Source organism: Cebus imitator, unplaced genomic scaffold (assembly GCF_001604975.1).
Source record: "Cebus imitator isolate Cc_AM_T3 unplaced genomic scaffold, Cebus_imitator-1.0 Scaffold18, whole genome shotgun sequence".
NCBI classification, from domain to species: Eukaryota; Metazoa; Chordata; class Mammalia; order Primates; family Cebidae; genus Cebus; species Cebus imitator.
This window is the reverse complement of record NW_016107333.1, coordinates 11,455,552-11,480,945: the sequence shown is the minus strand read 5'-3', so window position 1 is coordinate 11,480,945 and position 25,394 is coordinate 11,455,552. Positions and strand designations below refer to the sequence as shown.

The following is a 25,394-nucleotide window of genomic DNA, read 5'->3' as shown; positions in this document are numbered from 1 at the left end:
TATAGACATGGTGGCTAGTTAGCCGTTCTGGATCTTGAGAAGATAAAGGAAACCTGGGTCCCTGACAACTCCATGAGCATAGCTGCCATACCACTTTGAACTTTTACCTGAGAGATAAATAAACTTCTATGCTTTTTAGGCCACTAATATTTTGGCTCCCTGTCACAAGCAAACCTGCATCATAACTATTACAAATATAACACTGTAAACACATAACACTATGCTAAAAGTATACTAGGCTGGGAAAGGTAACTAAGCTAAACCTTCTTTTTCTGTCAAAAGAAGTCAGTAGATAAAGTTTAAAGTTGAAATATCAAGAAAGAGCAGTAAAAGCACGTTAATTAGGAATATAGATACACATACTAAAAGAAATAGCTTAGTGTAGTTGCTTCTGGTAAGCAGGACTTAGGAATAAGGAGGGATAGGACAAAAGCCTTTTTTTTTTTCAGCCTTATTGCATGGTGCTATTGAACTTTAAAAATAATATACATATATTATTTTGATAAAAACATAAATTCTAAAATTATCTGAATTGTCACTCTTGAATTGCTATAAACTACGTTTCATGTTAAGAAGTAGTTGGTATCCTGCTAAAAACAAGGATGGGACACAGAATAGATATCTAAGGGTATGAGGGTAGATAAGAAGTTGTTAGAATATGCAGGTACCAAAACCAAACTTCTATATTTAGCCCTTGGTATACTACTGAAAATCATTGCACTCTAGTAGCATTTGGCCTCAAAAAAAAAAAAAAATAAGGAAAATCGTTGCATTTTCATTGATATCTAGAAGATTGAAGTCCATATTGACTTATTTTTAAAAATAAAAATAGGGTTGACAAACCCTAGCATCTCACCCGTAAACGATTTAACATATGAAGTATTCTTCGATTCCATCTCTCTGTCTCAATATTTTGTTCATTCCTCAATGACTCCTGTTTGATTGATTGATTGATAAATAAAATATTTAATTTATGCAAATTTTACTAAATGCTTACTATTTGCCAATCTTGTAGCAGATAAGAAACACAACTTATCTTCTACAAGAAACACAACTATTACAATGGGTCCTGCCAAATAAAGAGCTTATAGTCTGATAATAAAGAGAATAAGGCTAACATACAAATATAAATCAGGCTTTGCACAATTACACCTATACTTTCCAGGGTGTCTTCCGATAAGAGGCTCCAAAATAGGAAATTCTGCCATCTTTTTTTTTTTTTTTTTCTGCCATCTTTATTTGGTAATGTGTCCATGGCCTTATGGTTACTTTGAAAAGTCAAGTTATCAAAGACAACAACTTTTGCCTAGGGTTATCCTAGTTCTGTCAATCTGAATTCAGGTGACAGGAGTAAACATACAGCTATTTCTGCTTTGTAAAGGCCTTTATCTGAACTTATCTGGTAATGGAAGCTCTAAACCCAACTGCTGTTTAGTAGTTTGTGTACAATTAGGTTAGAAACCTTTCAGATTTCGAGATGCCTTGTTCAAAAAAGATTAACCCACTGCCTGACTACCTGTCATGTTATCTGAATAGATTCTTTTTTTTTTTTTTTTTTTTTGGTATTTAAGGCTTAACCACTTTCAGAAATATCTCAATATTTAAAAATGGTAAAGTTGAAATCATTTGCGAGAATTTATTCTGATCCCTTACAAACTAACACCTTATGATGTAAGAACAGAAACTGGGCATATGAAAGGTGTCCGTGAATTTGAAAAAAGAGGCCTATAAAGGGTTGGGGGAAGGGAAGTGGCACAAAGCTGGCCTACTTTATAATTTTTCCTAAGCTAATTCTGACCACTCAACCCAACAGCATCTGTGTCACTCTCATCACATGTCCACTGTTTGTTTAGCCTTCATGTATAGGAGCCCAGACACTTGCTAAAAGTGCTTTCAATTTCATAGACTCCAAGACAATTACAGAAAGCACCAGAATATTCTGCATGACATTTTAAATCATGTGAGGCTAAAGGGACTCTTTGACTCAGCCTGGGAACTACTGAGTCCCCATTTCCACCAACTATACCAGCTTCCTGGGCCTGCCTATGCTGTATGCTTTCCTGTATCCCAAAGAGACTGATTTGAAAATATGGTCACTTTATTCTGGAGAGTTTTCCAAATTCCTTCAGCTAAAATTTATGATTATTATTTTCTGATCTGTCCTTGGATAAATGAGGACACCCACTTATTAATATTTTATTTTTAAATAAACAAATGCAGTTTTAGAAATGTACAAACCTCTTTGTTAAAGATCCATGAGATCTAGCTTTACCTATAATGTACAACTAACCTAACCAGAGAAAGACTCATAAGAAATACTCTGTGCATTCTGCTAAAGCCTGTCCATTGATCTATCTGGACACCCTACAGCTGAATCCATTGTGTGGAAAGCCCAGTGGATTATTGAAACAGCTGAACTTGTGCTATGTTGCGATTTGCTTGACCATGTATGAAAATAACCTGCATCTATAGAAGCAAAGCAAATAGAAAAAATGAATCAACCCACTTCTGGCTCAGCTGTTTGGATAGTTCAGGTAAAAAGTTCAGGTTATTTATTCTGTCCTAGAATACCTAGAGAATTCGGTCTGTTTTCTTGTGTGAAAAACAATCAGCTAGTCTTGGAACTCATTATATCGGTAATTATATAGAAACAGATTAATATCAGGCTTACTAGGTGTTTTTACATTATTTACCAAAAAACTTTTGCTAAAATTCCTTACAATCTTAGAAATGTTTTCAGTACTCTGGGACAAGACCAGAGAAATAAGACAGTTAACAAGCAGGGAGTCAGGTAAATCAGACTTTACTTCTGTCTTTGCAATTGACATGTGGCCCTTTGACCACCAGATTATTTTGTTTCAGATTTCCAGAAGTCTTGTATAGATACAAGACTGTGCTACATAATGTTAAAGAAAAAATTGCTCACAATTTTTTGGTAAATAAGATAAAATTTCAAATGCCCTAGGCCACCATACTCTTAATATAGTTCTATTTCTCTAGAGATGTTATACCAATGATTTAAAATAGTGATTCTCAATATTTTAAATCCTGTCACTACTTTTGATGAGCACAAAAATCTCACACTTTTCTTTAAAAGTATTTGAAGTTTCAAAAGAAATTAAAGACAAAAATCAGAGCAATTCGGAATATTTTATCAAACTATTCACAAACATCTCTGTTGTAGCCACAAATTCAAATTATAAATTTTGAAAGTAACATGACAGTTTTAAAAGCCAAGTTTTAGATAAATAAGGTGTTAAATATTTAGAGATAAATTTTTTAAGAACATCCCCAAGACTATACATATATTTACCAATTCAACTGGACTATATTCAATTTCTTTTGCCAAGAAGTCATTCGTTAAAGATGATTCCTCAGCATCTAAAGACACCATTTCAACAATATCCTGCTGAAGCAAATTAGGGAAAGTTAGGTAAATCTGCCAGTGGTTATACAGGAACAATTTGATTTTTGTTAAATGTTTTAATCACATGAATGCTCATTTCTCAAACGAATTTAAAAGACACATTCTCAAAATATTATCTCTGAACTATCCCAGATAGGCAGTATTTGACTTAATATTCCTGTTTTCCATATGCCTTGCATAAAGGAAGAACTTGCATGCCCCTTCCCTCCTTGCTTCCTATCCTTTTCCTTTTTATTTTCCTCGCTACTGCAGGCCTCACATTAAAGAGACTTTACTCTCTACTGCTGTGCTACTGAGACCACTTTGCTTTGAAGCACTTTATGTAGCCCCACTCCCTTACCTCTATTCTCATGCCAATACCAGGTGGCAGAGGAAAGGCATCTGCAATAGGCATGCAGAGAGGGAGTGAGAGTGAGGGAAGGGATATTAATATCTCTACCGAGGACCATGACAGGATTCCTGCCACCACTGCTGGAGTTGTCACGGGCAAAAGGGAAGAAGAAACTGTCTGCTGGAAGGGGAGTGAAGACACAAAGGAAGAAAGAAAAAGAGACAGTCAAAGAGTCCCTAGTCCCTATCATCTCCTTCCCTTCTCATTGCTATAGAAGCTGTCAATCTCTTTCATCTTCAACCTGTCTCCAAGCTTCATTCCCCAGCTGTCTTCCCCAATCTTGATTAAGAGCCCCCTCTAACATAGTTAGAAAGCTGCTTTTTCCACTCAGCTTCAAAAACTTTTAGTAAACATAAGGAGTTATATTTTATTATTTAATATACATATTTGTGAAGCCTTGTTTTTCCTCTTTTAATTTATATGAATATTCTACATTTTGATACTCTCAACTTTGCAGTTATGATATATAAAAATTCTTTTTTATGAAGATTTGAAAATGATTAAACAGAATCAATATTTTCTTGTCCGTCTTGTTCTTGTGCTCCCATGCTTGACTATATTTCACATTTATTAACCATTTTTGGAAGCAGAATAAGAGTAGAACTGAAGGTTAAAGTATAAGCATAGGGTAATGAAGTAAAGGTTCAAAAGAAGAGGTACATCAATCTCTCTTCTCTCTACTTCAAGCCCATGGGACAATCTATCTTGTTATGTCTATGATAACTGCAGTTATATTTTCCTTCCAAAAAATCATAAACTAAACAGGTTTGCCTAATCATAATTTTTGGTAGGTACATTTTAAGAAATGCCTGAGCCCAAGTGAGGAAGAGAGCAGTACTGGGAACCCAGTATCTCAATATCCAGTATATTATCAAATATTTAGTAAAATGCATTCTATTTGAATGCATTGTGAAGTTGTCTTTCCTTCCAAGGGCATTCAGTTTTAACATGAGTTGACTGAATTCCCTGAGTGGTTATCAAAATACAGTGATAATGGAACCAACCAGAAAAGCACTGGTTTATTTTTATCTGGTGTGGCTATAACATTTATATTTGTACAACCAATAAAATAACAATTGAGAAAATATTTAAAAGCACATTATTTCCAACTATGTTTTCAAATAGTAATTTTTTCAAATAAAAATTATATCTTCAAATAAAAAGTTTTAAAAATTTTGTTTTGGTCATAGATGTTTAGATAGTCTTTCGGACTCAAGGCTGAGGCAACTGGTGGGTCTAAAATATATTATTCTTAGAGATAAGAGGGTGAATTTATGATGAGAAGCAAAACAGGTATACTGCCTGCAGTTCTAAAAAATTCTATGACACATAGAATATGAGGCCTAGTAGGATTCTCAGAAAATAACCAGATTTACATATAGACATTGATTTAACATATCATGCAAAATACTAGTTCAGAATGAAACCACCTTATGTTGTGATTTACAGCTGAAACTCCTACAAAAATTTTGCAGAAGAAAATCATGTTTTACCCTGCTACTTACTAAACAAATTGTAAAACAATTTAAAATGAAATACGAACTATACAAATGTAAAAAAATACACTAGAGTCCCAACATTCCTTTACCATATCTATAGAACATAAAATATTTTTACGATTCTCTCTGGATAACTTACCTCGGAGTCAATATTTTTATTGGTATCCTCATGAGAGCTATGCTGAGTTCCATCAATCACATCCTTCCAAGTCTGGGGTTTACTTAACTCTTGCTGGGAATTTGGCTCTTGTGTCATGGATGTCTCTGAATTATCAAAGAAATAAAGACAATTTCACCAAAATGTCTTTCAAAGTTCAATTGTGATATACTTTTAACAAAGGAAAACTTCTGACAGACAAGTTGAGATCCAAGAATTTAAGCAAAGGATAAACAAACTTTCTTATCGTTCCCAAGTCTCACATATGTATCTTCCCTTTCCCGTCCTCTGTCTCTTTATGACCTCCACTCCCCATTCTCTGCCAACCATCTCCTCTACATACACTCTCACATATTCACTCACAAGACAACATGGACAGTTCAAGCCCATGGTGGTATATTATTCAGTAGGTTTTAATGCCTTCAGGAAGGGTCATCAGGAAGTGGAGGCTCACTCATCACACCATTTGGTTTTATTATTACTTTAAAACAATCATTATAATAATCAGTGATTATAATACTCCATGTGCCTTTTGGGTAGACAGAAATAATCCATTTCAGGTTAACTGTATTAAGTGCTGTTCTTATTCTTGCATGACTTTTCATGTTATTTGTTTTACATTGAAATACTATCCTGCTACATATAAAGATTTTCTTTTTTAAGGATTTTTTAGTACTGACTTTGGGAGTGAAGAGGTAGAAAGAGTGATAATAAGAATGGTTTACACAGTATATCTACTTCATCTTTTTAATAAAATCTCTGGGGCAAAAATTAATCTAAAATGCAGAAAAATGCAATACTGAAGTAATAATTTCATTTAAGTGCAACTACTCTTCTAGAGTTAGCATTTATACTTAAAATATGGAATTGGATCCCATCTTCATTTTGAAATTTAAGACACCAAATTTTTGTTTCCACAACATTCCCCTCAACATCAGCAGAATTAAGAAGTCTCACCTACTATAGTTTGGTTTCCCACTTCTTCCCTTACTGACTCCTTCTGTATCATTTTTCCTCCAAGTTTAAAGCCAGAGGGCAGAAAGCATTTTGTAAACAACTGCAAAAATATACATTTTTTTTGTATCAGCAAAACAATTCAAGAAAACACAAGCACATATCGAAAAAGGAAAAAACTAGAATTCATACGTACAATCCAGAAAATTAATTCAAAATGAGGAGGTACTTCTTAGCCAGTTTAAATTCTGTTATAAATATATGTATGTAAATATGTGTTTGTTTATTTATTTATAACCAAACATTGCCCTCATGTAGAAGGATAGAAACTGTTACCATCTTCAGTTCAGCATGAATCAAATCCTGGGCAGCAGTTGACAGAAGTGTATCCACTCCTCCCCTTTTCTTCCACATCATCAGTCTTTGGGTAGGAGGTGCAAGTTCCAAAACCATGAGTGTGTCCGCAAAGGAAGTAAGCTGTTTTTGTATAACTTTGCTACTGAGCTCCTTGACAGGATCTATGAGCAATCTCCTCTTTTTGCCTTTCCTTTTCTCAGCAATGTCTAAATACAAGAAATTGGCACAAATGTGATTGATTATACGGCTTTCTAAAATCATATTGTAGGCACTAAATATTTAAGAAATTTCTAGTCCAGCAACGGTGGCTCATGCCTATAATCCCAGCACTTCAAGAGGCTAAGGTGGGCAGATTGCTTGAGCCCAGGAGTTCAAGACCAGCTTGGGGAACATGGCTAAACCCCATTCCTACAAAAAATACAAAATTAGCCACAAGTGGTAGCATGCACCTTTAGACCCAGCTACTCAGGAGGCTGATATGGGAGGATCCTTTGAGCCTGAGTAGCAGAGGTCGAAGTGAACTGAGGTCATACCACTATATTCTAGACTGAGCAACAGAGCAAGACCCTATCTCCAAAAAAGAAAATAAATTTCTACCATAATACAACCTACAGTGTTGCATTGGAAAGAAAATATCTTCTCCTTCCCTCTGAAAATTATGCTGAGCAGCCAATAGCTGATACATTTTGCAAGGTATTGTTTGGAAGTGCTTAGAAAGAGATCTACCTGTTAAGTGAGCAAATGAGGAAATGTGGGGGAGAGGGAAGTCAACAAATTTGTAAGTTCCCTAAAATGTTTATATAATAGAATAATTTTCTGCAACATTAATTTGTATTTGTCCAGTGTATTTTTTCCTCTCCCACTGAGATTCATAGACATTCTAGGCAGGTAACTAGGTCCATAGGATTCTACCCCATCAGGGAATTTTGATCGAGTAAAATTTTGATGTAATAAAACTTGACCAGGCAGAAAGCAAAAGTCAAGCTTTTCTTTAGTAAAGCTGTAAAAGGAGAGAGAGGGTTAGTGTTCTCAGAATAAATAAAAATCCAAGATCAAATGGAATAAAAGGCACAGGAACCTGCTTGCTGGCTGATGTGCCTCAGTAAAATCCCAGGAACAAGACAAGATACCAGAGAGGTTGGCTAAGTGTTGATTCTCAGGCTATGTAGGCTGGAGCAGTGGGAACCACAAATTTGTCTGGCTGATAATCAGAGGTTCCCTTCCACTTTCTACACCCCTCTCCCAAATTTTGGAACTACATGGTGGAAAGAAAAGAAGCCAGGGAAGCTATACAGATTGAATTTCCTGCCAGCCTAGTGGGAGAGAGGCTCAGTGGTGAATTCAGTTAAAAGAAAAAAAAAAAAAAGAAGAAGAAGTAAATGCTTTACTGTTTGCATGTCTGAGTTTATAAACTGAAATTCTTATCAATTATACTACCAAAAACTAGGATGTTTCTAAATGACCTAGTTATATTAGACTAGTAGTTATATTAGTTATGTTAGATTCATACTTACTGCTTACCCCTAAAAACATGATGCTTGAAGTTAAATGCTAGACAGCATCGTGCCTCTCTTCTGGTCCTTTTATTCTGCCTTATATTCACTTGCATGATTATCTATCTTCCTGACTAGACTATTTTGTAAGATTCTTAAAAGTAAAAAGTATGTCTTTTTCTTTATTCCTGTGCCCACTGCAGAGTAATAATGGCTCAATACCTTCCTAAACTGAACTCAGTTTTAAATTTTTCAGTTTCCCAAACTGGATACATAGTTTGAACAGGACTGAATATAATGAAAGTGGTACAAGGATACAGGACAAATGGGCCCCAAAGTGGAGCTTAGCCCATCTGGGTTCTTGGCTTTGTCCAGGAAACGAATTTAAGGGCAAGTCAGAGGTAGAAGAAAATAGCTTTATTGAATAGGCAGTGTTACAGCTCTGGCGGTGTTACAGCTCTAGCACTGTGACTGCTGCTATAGAGCAGGGCTACTCAGTAGGCAGAGACGAGCAGCTCAGGGCAGTTTTGCAGTCATATTTATACCCACTTTTAATTGCATGCAGATTAAGGGGGCCAGTTTATGCAGGGGAGGAGTAGTAATCATTGGGTCATTGCCAGGAAAAGGGTGAACTCCTGGTGTTGCCATGGCAACAGTAAGTTGACACAGTGGTTGAGTCTGATTGAAAGCTTCCACCACTCCCCCTTGTAGCTAGTCCTCATCTGGTCCAGAGTCCAAGGACCCTTCTGGAGTTGTGTCCTGCTTCCCACCTCAAAAGGATCATCTAACATTTCCTTCACAGTCTTCTCCTCTATTGTAGTACAAGTGCTAGTACTAGATTGACTGCCCCCTATAATATTTCAGTGATTATTTAAACATCTCAAAGTAAATAAGTTAACAGTGCATTAAAAATTAAAACAACAACCTGAATGCCTCTGACCTGAAATATCAATTGGATCAAGGGTAAATCCTTCCTCTTCAGTTGATAATAAGGTTGTTTCATCCATTTTTTCATTTTCAGGTACACATATACACTCTGGGTTATCTGTTTCAACTAAGCAACATCCACATAAAAGTAATTGTGAAAAAAAACCAGTTAGGATGCAGGCTAGAGGACTGTATGAGAATTAAAGGGAAAGATAAACTAACTGAAGATTTATGTTGCTAACTGGAACATCTGAATTCTTGGAATCATTTATTTAATCGAGTTGAAGAGGCTTACAGATTATATGGTCTGGGACCCATAGAATTCGAGTGAGTCAAGTATCATCATCCCTTTTTGCACATGAGACATCTAAGTGTGGGCTAAAGTCACAGCAGAAGTGAAAACAGTGGCAGCAACTACAGTAAATGACTGATAAAAATTTGACTATATGTCTGCTAAAAAAATTGGTATTGTTAAATCACTTATCGGTTGACCCATAAAAAATGAACCAAAATTTTATTACTTAGCTCTTTGTATTTTCAGTTTTTACTCTTATTTTTAGAAAGCAAATATAACATAAAAAATTGTGTAGAATCAAAATGGGGCTAATTGTACTTTTAATTCTTAAGAAAAATCAGACTAAAAGACCTCAAATCATCTAAATTACATCCAGATGAATTTCAAGTAGGGAAAATATCCTCAATTTGTAATTTCTCTCAAATTGTATGTAGATTATCAAAGCATACTAGTTAATTTCTTACCATGTAATAAAATAATTAATTAATAAATCAAAAGTATAATATTTTGGCAGAGTATTCTCATGCTAAACCCAATACTGGCTAAATACCCTTCAATGTGCCTTTCTCAGAATCCAATTTCCTATTTTATATTGTCTACAATCAGACTAGCAGAGTTTGAAGGACATTGTTCTTTACTACTGTGGGTAACACCCCCGATGGGCATCGAGGAAGGAGAACCGTCCAGACCCCAGGCACAATTAGTGCCTGAAGAATATCTTAGTTTATAGTGTTATTACTCAATTATTTCCTTTATATAATCCTTTATATGTAATCATATATTTGTTTATAGAATTAGTGCTTGAAGTATAACTTACTCCTTACATATATTTGCCTTATATAATCATACTTAATTCTTATATCTAGCATACTTAGTTTATATAATCTTAGTTTATATAATACTTAGTTTATATAATCACATAGGTATTGTAGTCAGAGCTGTACCGATACATTTAGTGCTGATTTATAGAATCCTTCTATATAACCATATAGTAGTTTGTAGTAGGAGGAATGCCTACAGCAGTCACAGAACAGAAGCAGTACATGGGAAAACAGCCAGACCAGGACAAGAACCAAAGACCCAGGCGGTGGCGTCCCTGCCTGAAAGGGCATATGCTGTATGGAAGGCTTGGAGCAAGAGCCTCTCCTCCTGATAAAGGAGTTGTAGTACCTTGCATCCAGTTCCTGTGGAAAGTAGGCCCCAGGCCTGAGATCGTGGAAGTAACCGAGGGAGAAGAACCCCTCTGGTGTGACCACTCACAGTGGCTGTACACCCTGTCAAGTCTTTTCTTGCTTCTGTGCTAGCTCAAATCATCGTCCCATAAATATCGTAAGAGAAGAGCACAAGTCTCAGCTCCCACTGCATTGGCTTCTATTAGAAATCCTTTGAAGTCTCCAGCCCCCAGATAAGAAGTGTTGCACAGGACACCTGTTGCACACAGCCCACCTCCTTGCCTCGGTGACCTAATTAGGGTAGACCGCTTTTCTGTACACAACCCTCTACTACTGTGCACAGCATGGCCCCCTACTGCACACGGCCCACCTCTCTGCCCAGGTGACATAATGGGGTGACCCCCTTGCTTGTGACTCACGTGATCATGTATGCCCTATTACTAAGCCCATAGATCATGACCTCACTTACAACCCTGCCCCCTGCTTGTACCTAATAAATACAGACGCTTCTGGGCATTTGGGGCTCTTGCCGATCTCTTCTCACAGGTGGTGTGGCCCCTCCAAGTCCAGATACTCTTCACCAGTTCTTCAGTGTCCTGTCTCTTTACTTCTCGGATACTGCACCTCAGCATAGCATAAGGGACACCCCACAACCCTGTGGGGCCCAACAGCCCTACAATTACCTTTCACTATTCTATACTGCTACTTAAATTCAGAAGTTCTGAGGCTCAATTTAAACATTAGTACCCATTACTTTCCCACAAAGGAAAATTTCAACATACCCACTAAACTACTGGGAGGTTCAGGAAGCAGGGAAATTTCTCTGTTCAAATGCATGTCTTCTATCAGGATATTCTGGTCATCTTGCAATAGATTATCTTGAAAAACACAATGAATACTTTTCCATACAGACTGGAATCTGTCATTTGTCACTAAACATTTATTAATGTTACTTTATGCATTACATTGTTAAGGAATAGCTAGACTTTTAATGTGAACTAGAGAACTTTTTAAAAGATTTGATAGGAACAGTCAATAATATTTAAAACATGTGCATTTAGGCTGGGTGCGGTGCCTCATTCCTGTAATCCCAGCACTTTGAGAGGCTGAGGTAGGTCACAAGTTCCAGATCAGCCTGATCAAACATGGTGAAACCCTGTCTCTACTAAAAATACGAAAAAAATTAGCCGGATGTGGTGGCGGGCCCCTGTAATCACAGTTATTCAGGAGGCTGAAGCAGGAGACTTGCTTGAACCTGGGCAGTGGAGGTTGCAGTGAGCTGAGATCGTGCTATTGCACTCCAGCCTAAGTGACATAGTAAGATTCCATCTCAAAATAATAATAATAATAATAATAATAATAAATAAATAAAACATGCACATTTGGACTTCTCAGTTTTTGTCCACCCAATTTCTATGACTGTTTTATAATGTGAAATAGTCTATATTAAAACAAACAAAGCTGATGAAAAAAAGAAAGTGATAAATTGGTAGAAGGCCTTGAGGATAAGTAGAGGTATTTGACATAGTAAGTCATGGGGACCCAAGGCACTTAAGCAGAGGAATATAAATATAAAATAATAATATAAAATTCTGGAAAAATACTTTAGCTGTCCCACAACGTATGTTAAAGAAAACAATGTTTTCCAGTATATAGTCTAGTATATTTTATAAGGAATATACTAACCTCACTCTCTTCCCACCAAAAATGAGGAATTTGTAAAAGTAAAAACAAGAAGTAGTTTATAAGCTCTATAGAAAATGTATTTAAACAGATGGCTATATACTTAGGCCTAGCCTAAATATTTAAACATGCCAGAGGCTTTGAAAATTTAATGAAAAATGTATTGACCTATATAACACAAAAACATATTTGAAATTTTAGACTGATATAATAAATCTACTAATATAATCTGATTAAAATAAATATTTGATTTCTACATGACCAGACAGCATACCAATCATTTCTCCTGTAGCTCCTTCATCTCCAAACCCATCTCCACTGTCACAGAACAGAGATCTTTCTCCAGTGAGGCTTCCGGAACTATGTTCAATTAAAGGACCGCTGGAATTCAGTAATATGTTGTCATCAAAGAAGCTATGTCTTCTGAGAATTTCAGATTCCTCCCCTAAATAAATATATATCATTAATACTAAGTCACAGAAACACAGAATTTTAGGTTAGAAGGAAATTCATATATCATCTAGCATAATCCTGCCGTCCAACACATCATTTTATGGATGAAGAAAATGGCTGAAAGACTTATTTGAATTATTCAACTAAAGTCACTCAGTTAATCAGTAGAGACCAGATTTTTAGTCTAATCCTCTTTCAAATACAACAGGAAAAAAATGCCAAAATATTACATAGAGTTTATAGTTGTGATATAGTTTAATAGCATCCTAAGGTAAAAATACTATGGAAAATATTTTTTTCTATTTTAGGTAAGTCAGTTCTGTTTGACCAAGTATATCTCACAGTATTTCAAGGACAATTGCTTGTACTGTTCATGCATAGTGGAGATTTGGAAAATAAGGAACATGTCAGCCATCTTTGGAAATTGAAAGGTAGGTAAAATATTAGAGACAGGGTTTACAACATTCATTCAATAAATATTTATTGAATATGCTAGGAGATAGTGATATAGGTTTTTTAAAAAAAGAAAAAGAAAAACCCAGTCAGCTAACATTAACTGAGTGCTTATAATATGTATCATATAATAGAAACTACTATTATAATTCTCATTGTACAGATGAGGAAACACAACCACAGAAAGGTTTTGTTAACTTGCACACAGTCACACTATAATAAGTGACAGAGTCAGGGTCTGAACCCAGCTGTCTCTGACTCCAAAGTGATTCTGACAATCACTACACTATACTGATACTTCCAGAGGACCAGAAGTCAGCTCTTGACCAGAAATCAGTTCTTTCCCTCTCTTGGGTTTGAATCTCTAGGTCCAGGAGTCTGAAACCCCCGGGGTCCAGGTTAGTCCTCTCCTCCCTCTAAAAACCCATGTTAGTGTTTGACAGTAAAGAAAATCATGAAGTATTACCCATACTGAAAATTCTTTTATAGACCTAAATCTTCTAGAAAGGAAGAGTGGAGAAAAACAACTATCATGATGCTGGATTAAAGACTTGCTCAGAAGAAAAGACCAAATTACTTTTTCAAAAATTAAGAATATATTCACATCATCCAGGTACAGCTTGACAGCTCCGAAACGAAAAGCCAGCGTTGGTCAATAAGAGAATAAGATTTAGGAAGACACTATATTCTCAGCATTGAGCATCACAAGAATCTCAGATTACACAAATTACATAAAAGAAATAATCATTGCCTTTGATGTTATATTATAATCCAGAATAAGATGGATTAATTTTAAATATTTCTTAGAGGATATTAGGCTTGAATCAGGTTTTAAAGAAGAGAAAAATCACTGGTGAAGAAGATTAAAGGAAGGAATAAGGGAAATAACCCTATGATGTTGTTAGTTGTATCCCAACTTTACAAATAGGGGAAGTAAGGCTCAGAGAGGTTAGGCAATCTGCCCGATATCACACAGCAAATCAATAGAGAAAGTTCAGATTCAAACCCAAATCTGTCCATTTACTAAGAACATGTTCTTCCCACCTTTTAAAATTGTATAGGAAGATACAGAAATGTAAACAATTAAATTGTATTGGTTGGGTGGTAAGATGTTTGCTTAACTAGAGCAAAAAGCCCATATTAAGAGTAAAACAAATAAAGCTGATAAAATAAAGAAGGTGATAAATTGGGAGAGGGCCTTGAGTATAGGTAGAGGTACGTGATACAGTAAGTCATAGGGACCCAATCCTTTGCACTTAAGCAGAGGAATGTGATATATCAAAAATGGAATTTAAAGACAATTGCTCTTACAAAGGTGTACAAAATGTGGAAAGAGACTAGAAGAAGATTTGTAGGAGGGTATTGCAATACTCCAGGACTTTGGTACTGGTGAACTATATCAGTGGCTAAGGAAATAGAAAAAAGACCTAAAAGACATCTCAGAATTTAAAAACAAACAAACAAAAAACAGCACTAGTATGACACTGCCTGAAAGTATAGTTAAAAGTGATCCTGGCCAGGCACAGCGGCTAATGCCTGCAATTGCAGCACTTTGGGAGGCTGAGGCAGTCAGATCACCTGAGGCTAAGAGTTCAAAACCAGCCTGGCAAACACGGTAAAACCCCGTCTCTACTAAAAATACAAAAATTAGCCAGGTGTGGTAGCGCATGCCTGTAGTCCCAGCTACTCTGGAGGCTGAGGCAGGAGAATTGCTTGAGCCTGGGAGGCGGAGGTTGCAGTGAGCTGAGATTGTGCCACTCCACTCCAACCTGGATGACAGAGCGAGACCCCATATCAAAAAAAAAAAAAAGAAGTGATCCTAAAGTTTCAGGCCCAAATAAGAATAGTATGGAATTGTAAAAAGTGTCTTGGGAGTAGGGAATATTATTACCTCTTTGCCAATGTGTTAAAGTTCTGGGTCTGGGGTTATACCCAGTAAGAGATCAGTGCTACTTAAAGTATAATCTGCGGACTGGTGCTGGTCCACAAAGAAAGAAAATAAATTAAAAGTACATGTTCAGAAAGTTTTACAGAAATTTGACAGAGCAATTTTATATATGTTGATTCTACTAACAAAACTTGAAGTTGTATTTTGATTTTTAAATTTTAAATTTTTCTAATAATTCATTTTATTGTATTTTACAAAGTAAAATATAATACAGATTGAAAATTGACAAAAATTATAAAACTGATCCTTCACCAAAGATTGAAAAACACAGCTGCAGATATAGCAAGAGTTATGGAAGCAGAGTGAGGATGAAAAGTCGAAGTTAGAGTTGTTGGTCGAGCATTACTTTCTTGACTCCCTTCCCCAACCAAGATAGACATAGGCCATCTTTCTCCTATACTCATTGTTTTGGGCACTATAGGAAATTCAAATATGAACATTACACTGATTCTACCCTCATGGAACTTGCAGACCAGTATAAGAGGTGTATAAATATCATGATATAAGACAGGGAGTAGTAGATGCCAGAAGAAAAAGAGAAAATACTCTATAAATTATACTGTATTGCTTCAATTTTAAAGTACACTAGCCAGGCAGTGGCTCATGCCTGTAAACCCAACACTTTGGGAGGCTGAGGCAGGAGGATTACTTGAACTCAGAAGTTCAAGATCAGCCTGGGCAACATAGCGAGACCCTGTCTTTAACAAAAAGTTTTTTGGTTTTTTTTTTTTGTTGTTTTTTGAGACAGAGTTTCACTCTTGTTGCCCAGTCTGGAGTGCAATGGCATGATCTCAGCTCACTGCAACCTCCGCCTCCCAGGTTCAAGCCATTCTCCTGCCTCAGCCTCCCAAGTAGCTGGGATTACAGGCATGTGCCACCATGCCCAGCTAATTTTTTATATTTTTAGTAGAGATGGGGTTTCTCCATGTTGGTCAGGCTGGTCTCGAACTCCTGACCTCAAGTGATCTGCCCACCTCAGCCTCCCAAAGTGCTGGGATTACAGGTGTGAGCCGAGTGTGGTGGCATGTACCCATAGTTCCAGCTACTTAGGAGGCTGAGGTGCCCTGGAGGTCAAGGCTGCAGTGAGCCATGATCATGCATTCCAATCTGGGCGACAAGAACAAGACCCTGTCTCAAAAAAAATTAAAAATAAAGTACACTCACCTTGCCCAAACAGATTTTAACATTTTAAAATTCAGTTTCTGTTTCACAATCAATATATACATTTAGTGTGGTAGAATTTCCTCTTCCTCACCCCCAGGCTGATTTAAAATCCATTATTTTACAATTGATAACATCATATGCCAGAAGAAATATATTTTGAAGGCATTTCATGCAGCATACATATAAAATCTTGTATGTATGTTGATATAGCAACTGTTTATTGACATGTCTGTCTCATACCCTGAATCTCCCTGAGGGCAGGAACTGCTTCTTTAAATTTTGGTACTACCTTGTCTATTGATAGCACCTGATATATAGTAGGTATTCAGTAAATGGTTAAACACTGAGAATAGAAGTATATCCTAAGACTGAGTCTTGGCATTGACGTCTATACTAGAAAAAGGCAAGGAAAAATTTATTGAGAATTACGTTTATACATCAAAAGATTCATTCTATAGCTATTTCTACTGGCATTGTTTCAATACACAAACACAAATATAATTAATTATAATTTTTAATTTTAATCTCAAATATTCTCACCAAAGCCCTCAGCTTGAAAAAGTAGATCATTGTCAAAATTTTCTCTAATAGTGATTTCTTCTGGTCTGCTTTGATTCTGAGTAAAGTGCTCTGAAACATCAATAGCACTATGGAGAAATATAAGGTTGAGAAAAACATGAGAACAGGAAACAATGATACTGTAAAAATATCATTGATACAGTGAAGAAACTAAAACAATTTTCATTTTCTCAATAGTATTATATATAAATACTAGTTTATTATATATACATGTATATAAATAATCTCTAGGCTCCCAAATCCAATGGTCTATTTTCAGTCCCTTATTTGGTTGCACAAACAAACACCATTTGACTTAGATGTTGACTTTTGCTATGGCCTAAATGTTTATGTCTTCCTCACCCCAAATGCATATGTTTACATCTAATCTCCAATGTGGTGGTATTAGGAGGTGAGAACTTTAGGAAGCAATTAGGTCATGAGGGCAGATTCCTCATGAATGAGATTAGTGCCCTTATAAAAGAGGCCCTAGAAAGCTGCCTCACTCTTTATACCATGTGACAACATGGTGAGAAGGTTGCCATCTATGAATCAGGAAGTAGGCCAACACCAGACAATGAATCTGCTGGCAACTTTATCTGGAATTTCTCAGCCTCCAGAATGACGAGAACTAAATTTCTATTGTTAATAAGCCACCCAGTTTATGGTATTTTGTTATAGCAGCCCAAACAGACTAAGAAAACTCCCTTCATGAAATACATTCTTGTCTTGGCCTCTTTGAAATATCACTATTTCTTGATATTCTTCCTACCTGCTCCTTTTCTGTTCCTCATATCCCAGACTAACTATTGGGAATGACCATATACTCAGTCCTCAGATCCCTCTCTCTATTTTTTTTAAATGTATATTCACTACCTTGGGGATCTCTTAGAGTTCATGGTTGAAGTTCCATCTATACATTCACAACTTGCAAATTTATACATCCAGTTCAGACCTCTCTCCTGAATTTCCAACCCAGAGAGTCAACTACTTACTACCCCCCTTTGATGTTGTCTTAGTACATTCGGGCAACTATAATAAAATAACAGACTGGGTAATTTATAAACAACAGAAATTTTTTTGCTCACAGTCCTGGAGGATGTGAAGTCCAAGATCAAGGTACCAGCAGATTTGGTGTCTTTTGAGGGCCTGTTCCTCATAGACAGTGCCTTTTTGCTGTGAACTCACACAGGGGAAGGGACAAGAAAACTCCTACAGGTCTCTTTTATAAGGGAACTAATCTCACTTATGATGGTGGAGCTCTTATGACCTAATCACTTCCAACTCTTTTGTTGTTCTTCCTAAAAGATTATTGTGGCTTCAGAGTCCCACCTCTTAATACTGACCTTGAGGGTTAGGTTTCAACATCATTTGACTTAGATGTTGACTTTTCCTATGGCCTAAATGTTTGTGTCTTCCTCATATGAATTTTAGGGGAACACATGCATTCAGACCGTAACAGATGTGTAACAGTCACCCCAAAACTTATATATAAAACCTAGTTTACTTCCTTCTCTCTGCCCCTTTTAAATCTGATTATCCTAATCTTATTAAGTGGTAAGTCTGTTCTCACGCCAAAAATCATATAGTATCCTTCACTTTCTCTTAAAGCTATAATCAATTCATCAGCAAATCCTACTGGCTTTGCCTTCCAGATATATCTGTAACTTGACTGCTACCACCTGGGTGAGATGAAGACTGAGAACTGATCATAGATACTATGTTCTTTCATTTGGACTTCTTACTACAATAATCTTCTCATGGGCTCTCTGATTCCTCCCTTTCCCCTTATAGTAAGTAGCCAGAGAGAAGATGTTGAAATCAAGTCAGATCCTATTACTCCTCTATTCAAAACCTTCCTGTGTTACCTGAGTAAAAAAAAAAAAAAAGTCCCACTGTAGTGTACAACATCCTACATCATCTGCATCTCCTGCTACCTCTCTGAGCTCATCTCCTACCACTCAGCTCCTCATTTACTCCACTAGTCTCACTTGTCTTCTTGCTGCTCCTCAAAAATGTCCAGTATGCTCTCTGCTTTAGGGTCTTTCTACTTGCTCTTCCTAGAATATTCTTCCACATTACTAAATGATTTGTTCCTTCACCTCCTTCAGATTTCTGTTCTTACCTTTTCAGAAAAGGCTTTCCTGTCATACTATTTATTTCATTTTGTATTTCTCTTCATAATGGTGATCATCTCCTGACATATATTTGTTTATTTATTATCTACCCCAACTAAAATTTAAGATCCATAAGGCCAGTAGCTATGTTTAATTCACTGCTATCTCTTCAGTGCCTAGAACAGTTTCTGGCATATGGAAGGCACACAATGAATATTTACTGAATGAATACATGAATATACTGTCAATATTGCAAACTACATTGAATAAATATAATGATACACTTTTGTTGTTGTGCTTTGGGATTTTATACCAAACATAAGTCTTTATTAACCACATCTGTACTTTTTCAGCTGTTAACTACATTCCATTTGCCTCAACGAAATCTGAATATAAAAGCAAATATCAAGAAAATTAAACCAAAGGAAAATAAATAAAATAATTTACTTCATATTTTGGGTGTCAAAATCATGAAATTCTTCTGGCAATGTGATAGCATTGTAAGATGCTTCAAAATTCTCTTTTGGCAGGTCAACCAGTCCTGAAAAGAATTTAAAAAACCACACTCAATAAGCAACAATGCTATATAAAATAAGGAACTCCCAACCAACTCTCTATATTCTTTTACTGGACTACTGCTTATTCTCTTTAACTAGTATTCCTCTATCTACTCCTACTCTTCTGTAGTCTGTTCTCTACAAAGCAGACAAAGCAATATTTTAAAAAATTAATTAGGTTAGATGCCTCTAAAGCTTAAAATGATTTAGTGACCTCTCCAGTGCATTTAATAAAATCAAAATTTGCAATTGGAGCCTCTGTGCCCCTACAAACTTACCAGGCATCAGCTAATGACATCTCTTTTCTCATTATTTTCCAACCATACTGACCATACTAGCCTTTTTGTTCCCTAAAAAAGTTAAGCATTTTTCCACCTCAAGACCTTTGCTCTTGCAGTTTCCTTTACCTAGAATGCTATTCCCTCAGGGACTTTTTACATGGCTGGGTAGTTCTCATTTTTCAAGTCTGAGCTTAAATTCTATCCTCTCAGAAAGGATTTTTCCAATTATTTTAATTAAAGTGAACTTCTCTGTTATTTTCTGCTGTAGCCCTCTGTTTATTTTCCTTTATAGCATAATTATAATTTATAATTCCTGTAATAAGCTTTTAATATTTTAATTATCTAATTTCCTCACCTGACTGAAAAGAATCTTATATATCTTGTCTTTGTATCCCCGAGCCTAACATAGTGTTTGGCACTGCGTGTGACATCAATAAATATTTGTGGAATATGTAAAAAAATAATAAATGAACAAATAAACCATACTTGATATAAATATAAATTCGCCTAGAGATTATGCAAATATTTTAAATGAAGAAGATAAAAAAAAAAATCTATCAATCCTGATTCAACAATCTGCCAAAAGATATTTTGCCTTCCTGCTGATTGATGGAATAGTATGTGCAAGGCACTGAGACAGATACTATAAGAGATTCAGAAAATAATTATGACAAAGACCTTGCCTTCAACAAGCTTGAAGACTAGTGACAGAGGCAAATCTGTACCTAAATAACCACAAAACAAGGAGGAAAACAAAGAATGTCTTAAAAGTGAAACAGATGCTATATACATTTTGAAGGCATTATATTTATGATACATGTAAATCTCTAGCACTTTGGAATGCTTAGGGATTTTTGATATGTCATAAGCAACATGCTGTTTGGAGTCTTGAGAATTCGGAAAAACAATTGCAATTACTGCTATCTGTGTTTTGTCAATTATACTATTTCCAATTTCTCTCATAAAGGCAAAAACAGGTAAGACAAACTAAATGATCCATTAAAAACAGAGTAGCAGAGTTTCTTATGCAAGTGTAGTGACTTTAAGTATATATCCTACATAAATATGCAGGAACATTACAAGTTTTAGAAAGCACAACCTTTCCTGCATGCATAGGAAAAGAGCAAGGAAATGAATACAATTTATCCTCAACCATGGAAAGCTAGATTCATTCAAAACTAAGTTTACATTCACCATACTCACCTGAAGTATATTAAAGAGCCCACCCTCAACTAAAATGCAAAAGGGAACCAAGAAGAGTGAGACAAATCAACATTACATGTATACCTGGGCGAAATGTCATCTTCATTTTAAGAAATGCTTCACTGCAATCTGCCAAAAGGTATTTTGCCTTCCTGTTATAAATTCGAACAACTCCCAAAAGAAGGTGTCCTGAAGTTCGGAGTGCAATTTTCACCTTTCAACAATTTTTGAAGTATTAGAAGAGTAAAAATTAGGTTCATAAATCCTATTCTTTGAAAGTTACTGACATCATAAGAATTTGTTCTCTTTAAAAAGCAGATATTTTGTATTCTTATTTAAAGTAAATCACTTAACTTTTTACCTCACCTTACAAAATGATTGACTTTTGATTCTTATTCAAGGAAGTTAATCTAATATGGCATTTAAGTAAAGTATACTATTATTGGTATTATGAGAGGAATAGGAACTCTGTAGTCAGACAGAATTGGGTTCAGTTCTTGGTTCAGTTGCTGAAGCTGTCACTTAACCTTCCTGAACTTCAGTTTAATAAAAATGGCTACAATTTATTATATACTTACTTTATGTCAGGCACTGTTCTAAGAGCTTTTCATACACTAATTTATTTAATTTTGACAACAACATCTATTTACAGAAGAAAAAACTAAGACTCAGATATGTTAAGTAGGATGTCCAAAGTAATATAATTATTAAGTGATAAAGCAATAATTAAATGTAAATTTGACCAACTCAAAACATGCTAACTACAGTTCACAGAAGCTCAAAGAAGCCAACCTCATAGGGTTGTTGTAAAGATTAAATAGACTTATAGGCATAAAGTCCAGCCCCATGCCTAACACACAATAGGCTTTCAATTTGTCCTTCTCTAAAGTTGAAAAATACTTAACTTATAACAATATCAAATACTGTAATGAAAATTCTAATCACTGTTTTATAGTGTTTTATAATGAACATAGTACTTTACTGTTTATGACATATTTTCACATATTTTTGGATTTATAATCAGTCATCTTTCCTTCTACCCTCCCATTTGTTCATTATTTTCTAAGAGATGTTTATTAAATATCTTCTGTGTCTACTGTATTTTGTTAGTGAATAAGAAAGGATTATAAATACGCATAAAATATGGCCTTTATCCCTTAGGGTCCAATCTATTTATGACAGATATATGAAAAAGTCAATTGTCAACAGAAACCAATGTTTGTTATAACACGAAATGCTACAGGAATTAAAGGAAAGACCATTTGACAAGTAAAACTTCCTTGAAAATGTATTTCCTGATATAACTGTATTTTAATGCCTTTCCTCCCCCAAAGTCACTGTAAATACAAGCTATAATTTTAATCAGTAACATACCTTGGGTGAAAGAATTTTTTTAATGGTTATCTCTAGATTACATTCAAATACATGGGCCTTCGTGAGTTTCTTCTCCCAGTGAGCTGCAAGCCATATTTTGGCCAATGGCCCTCGTTTACTCATAAGCACATGTGTGTAGAACATGTTGCCTGTATTCCTTACTTGTATTTAATGAACTAGAGAGAACATGAAAAGATATTTAAAATTTTACCACAAAAACTTTTTATCGCTATTTTATAAAATAAATATTTATCAATTCTACAAAATCACATTCAGATTATGTTCTAATTCAATGTGTTATTCAATTCAAATTATTCTCTTGTAAATAAGAGAACCTTATTTAGAAAATAAAAGTATAACCTAACGACAAAGTTCTAGTAGATTGTGAACTACACCTCTACACCTGGCTTAAATGTAACCTGATTAATGATCTCTTCTTACATTTCACTTATTTAATACAAAAAAATGGAGTTTTCTTCTTACTAATATAGTCAAATAGAAGAGGAAGGCTGAAACTATAAGAAACGGAAATAAGAAACAAGAGTAAGAAAAGGCAGACAAAACCAAGAAAAGCTGATACAGAGCACCTCTTTTCTAAAACTTAAGAATTTAAGAAGTGTTGGACTATTGATTTATACACAAGTGTTGAATTTCATTGCTCTCTTTAAGATGCTCTGGTTTATTCAATAATATTTTGATTTGTAAAGGTAAAATCATGGGATTCCAAAAAGTGGAGTGAAGTTTCCACTTCATATAGTAGAAAAATGAAGAAAACAAGAAACTATAGAAAAAGAATTAGAAGGCAAGGGAGAAAACAAGAATCAAATTTAGGGCCGGGCGCGGTGGCTCACGCCTTTAATCCCAGCACTTTGGGAGGCCGAGGCGGGTGGATCACGAGGTCAAGAGATCGAGACCATCCTGGTCAACATGGTGAAACCCCGTCTCTACTAAAAATACAAAAATTCAGCTGGGCATGGTGGCGTGTGCCTGTAATCCCAGCTTCTCAGGAGGCTGAGACAGGAGAATTGCCTGAACCCAGGAGGCGGAGGTTGCGGTGAGCCGAGATCGCGCCATTGCACTCCAGCCTGGGTAACAAGAGCGAAACTCCATCTCAAAAAAAAAAAAAAAAAAAAAAAGAATCAAATTTAAATATTTTGAAATAAGAATGGTAAAAGAAAATCTTCACTTAAAGATAAGGAATTAATATCCATTTTTGCAAACTGTACTGTTTTTACGAACTGTACTATTCTTGGTAACACCACAGGGCTCTATGACTAAGCTAAAGATGAGAAGGGATGTTATAAGACTTTGACTTCTAGAGAAGAATCAAATTATTGCTTACATATAAGTAATCTTACACTGCCACTACGAAGCTTTTTAAGGCTCTGATAAAAGAGAAAACTGAGCCAAGATAAACACAGAGTCGACCACAGAATTAAAAACTTAGGTAAACTTCAGTCAATGTCCATTTCTACCGCAAGATCCAATCATTATGCCCAAACTGGGTATTTTGCATGTAATCCGCCAAACCATGTTCCCCCACCAGGCAGCTGGAGATTTTAATGTTATGGCTTGTGCCTTGCGTTGGTTCCACTGTCTTTCTTTTTAGTCTGTGTGTTCTGCTATCTCGGAATAAATTCCTATTTATCTTTTTAAATTGCTCCCAGTGGTGTGAGGTACTTTTAAAATGTACTCTTTGGCCCAGAGTGGTGGCTCATGCCTATAATCCCGCACTTTGGGAGGCCGAGGTGGGCGGATCACTTTGAGGCCAGGAACTGGGGACCAGCCTGACCAATATGGCGAAACCCTGTTTCTCTTAAAAATACAAAAAGTAGCCAGGCATGGTGGCAGGAGTCTGTAATCCCTCCTACTTGCGAGGCTGAGGCAGGAGAATCGCTTGAATCCGGGAGACAGAGGCTCCAGTGAACCAGGACCTCATTACTTCAGCCTGGCGACAGAGGGAGACTCTCTCAAAAAATAAAATGTACTTTTTAAGTGATGGACTTTAAAAAAAAAAAAAAAAACCCAAAACCCCAAACCCTGCGATTTACTATTCCTGAGACATTGATTTTCCCGAGCACATTATTACCTACCCTTCCCCACCCCCCCACAAAATATGCACACACAAAAAAACCCATGTCTTGGAGGCTATTTCTATCTCTAGATTGAACTGACTTGGTGCAAAGTGAAGCTAATGGCCAATCCCTGGGAACCGGCAGGAAGGGCTGGGTGTAGGCAGTGGCGGGAGGGAGGGGTAGGAAGAAGACCTGGCCGGGGGGGGGGGGTGACCCTGGGAGACGAGAGTGGGGAGAGAGGGGAGAGCCGGAGAGGGCTAGACCCTTCACGGGGTGGGAGGGGAGACAGAAGCGGGTGAGAGACGGGAAAGGAAGGTGCCGGGGTTGGGAGCCGCTGACGGCCACTCTCAGGGGCAGAGGGACGCCAAAGGCTCCTCCACAGAAGACTCTTCAGCGTTCAAGGCCGGGTGCTCACAGAGGGAAACTGAGGCCACAGCGCCCATTTTCTTCTGCGTGAGGGAAGAGAGACCCCGGGTCGCGCCTCCAGTCCTAACTGGGCTGCGGGCGACGACCTTTCTTCCTCAGGCGGGACCCTCCAGGCTTGGCGCCGCGAGCTAAGGGGGCGGTGAGGCGCCGGGGCCCGGTGCGTGTGGGGATGTGGGTGGCGGCGGCTCCCATCTCCCAGCCCGCCTACAGCCCTCGGGGTCCGGCAGGCCTCTCATGCGGCGCCCTACTTTCAAAGCCGGGTCTGAGGTGTGGCGCGCACAAGCTGAGGCTGCGAAGAGTCGCCGGGTCCGCCAGTCAGGTCCCGGGCGCTAAGTTCTTGGCGCCGCTGGGCGTCAGCAGTGCGCAGCTGGCGCGGGGCGGGGCGTGGAGGAGGCGGGGCAGCGGGCGAGGGCGGGACGTGCCGGGGGGG

The 25,394-nt window shown here is 36.9% G+C and overlaps 1 protein-coding gene across 3 annotated transcripts in view; it reads right to left on the bottom strand.

Annotated features, from left to right (window-relative positions):
* The window catches only part of RAD21L1 (RAD21 cohesin complex component like 1), a 30,923-nt gene extending 5,593 nt beyond the window's left edge, over positions 1–25,330 (bottom strand). The window contains exons 1-13 of one of the 3 annotated variants that reach the window (XM_037733607.1): positions 25,173–25,330; positions 22,464–22,639; positions 21,172–21,303; positions 19,496–19,578; positions 16,914–17,020; positions 12,630–12,800; positions 11,455–11,550; positions 9,219–9,332; positions 6,765–6,991; positions 6,432–6,531; positions 5,457–5,581; positions 3,314–3,409; positions 857–934 (exon numbers count right to left, since the gene is read on the bottom strand). In XM_037733607.1, the coding sequence (XP_037589535.1) occupies positions 857–934; positions 3,314–3,409; positions 5,457–5,581; positions 6,432–6,531; positions 6,765–6,991; positions 9,219–9,332; positions 11,455–11,550; positions 12,630–12,800; positions 16,914–17,020; positions 19,496–19,578; positions 21,172–21,303; positions 22,464–22,607 (1,473 nt within the window). In that variant the 5' untranslated portion in view covers positions 22,608–22,639; positions 25,173–25,330. Of the gene's footprint in view, positions 1–856; positions 935–3,313; positions 3,410–5,456; positions 5,582–6,431; positions 6,532–6,764; positions 6,992–9,218; positions 9,333–11,454; positions 11,551–12,629; positions 12,801–16,913; positions 17,021–18,019; positions 18,134–19,495; positions 19,590–21,171; positions 21,304–22,463; positions 22,640–25,172 lie in introns of those variants that run through there. The other 2 variants (XM_037733602.1, XM_037733610.1) reach the window with 2 other exon arrangements.
* Positions 25,331–25,394: the final 64 nt, after the last annotated feature.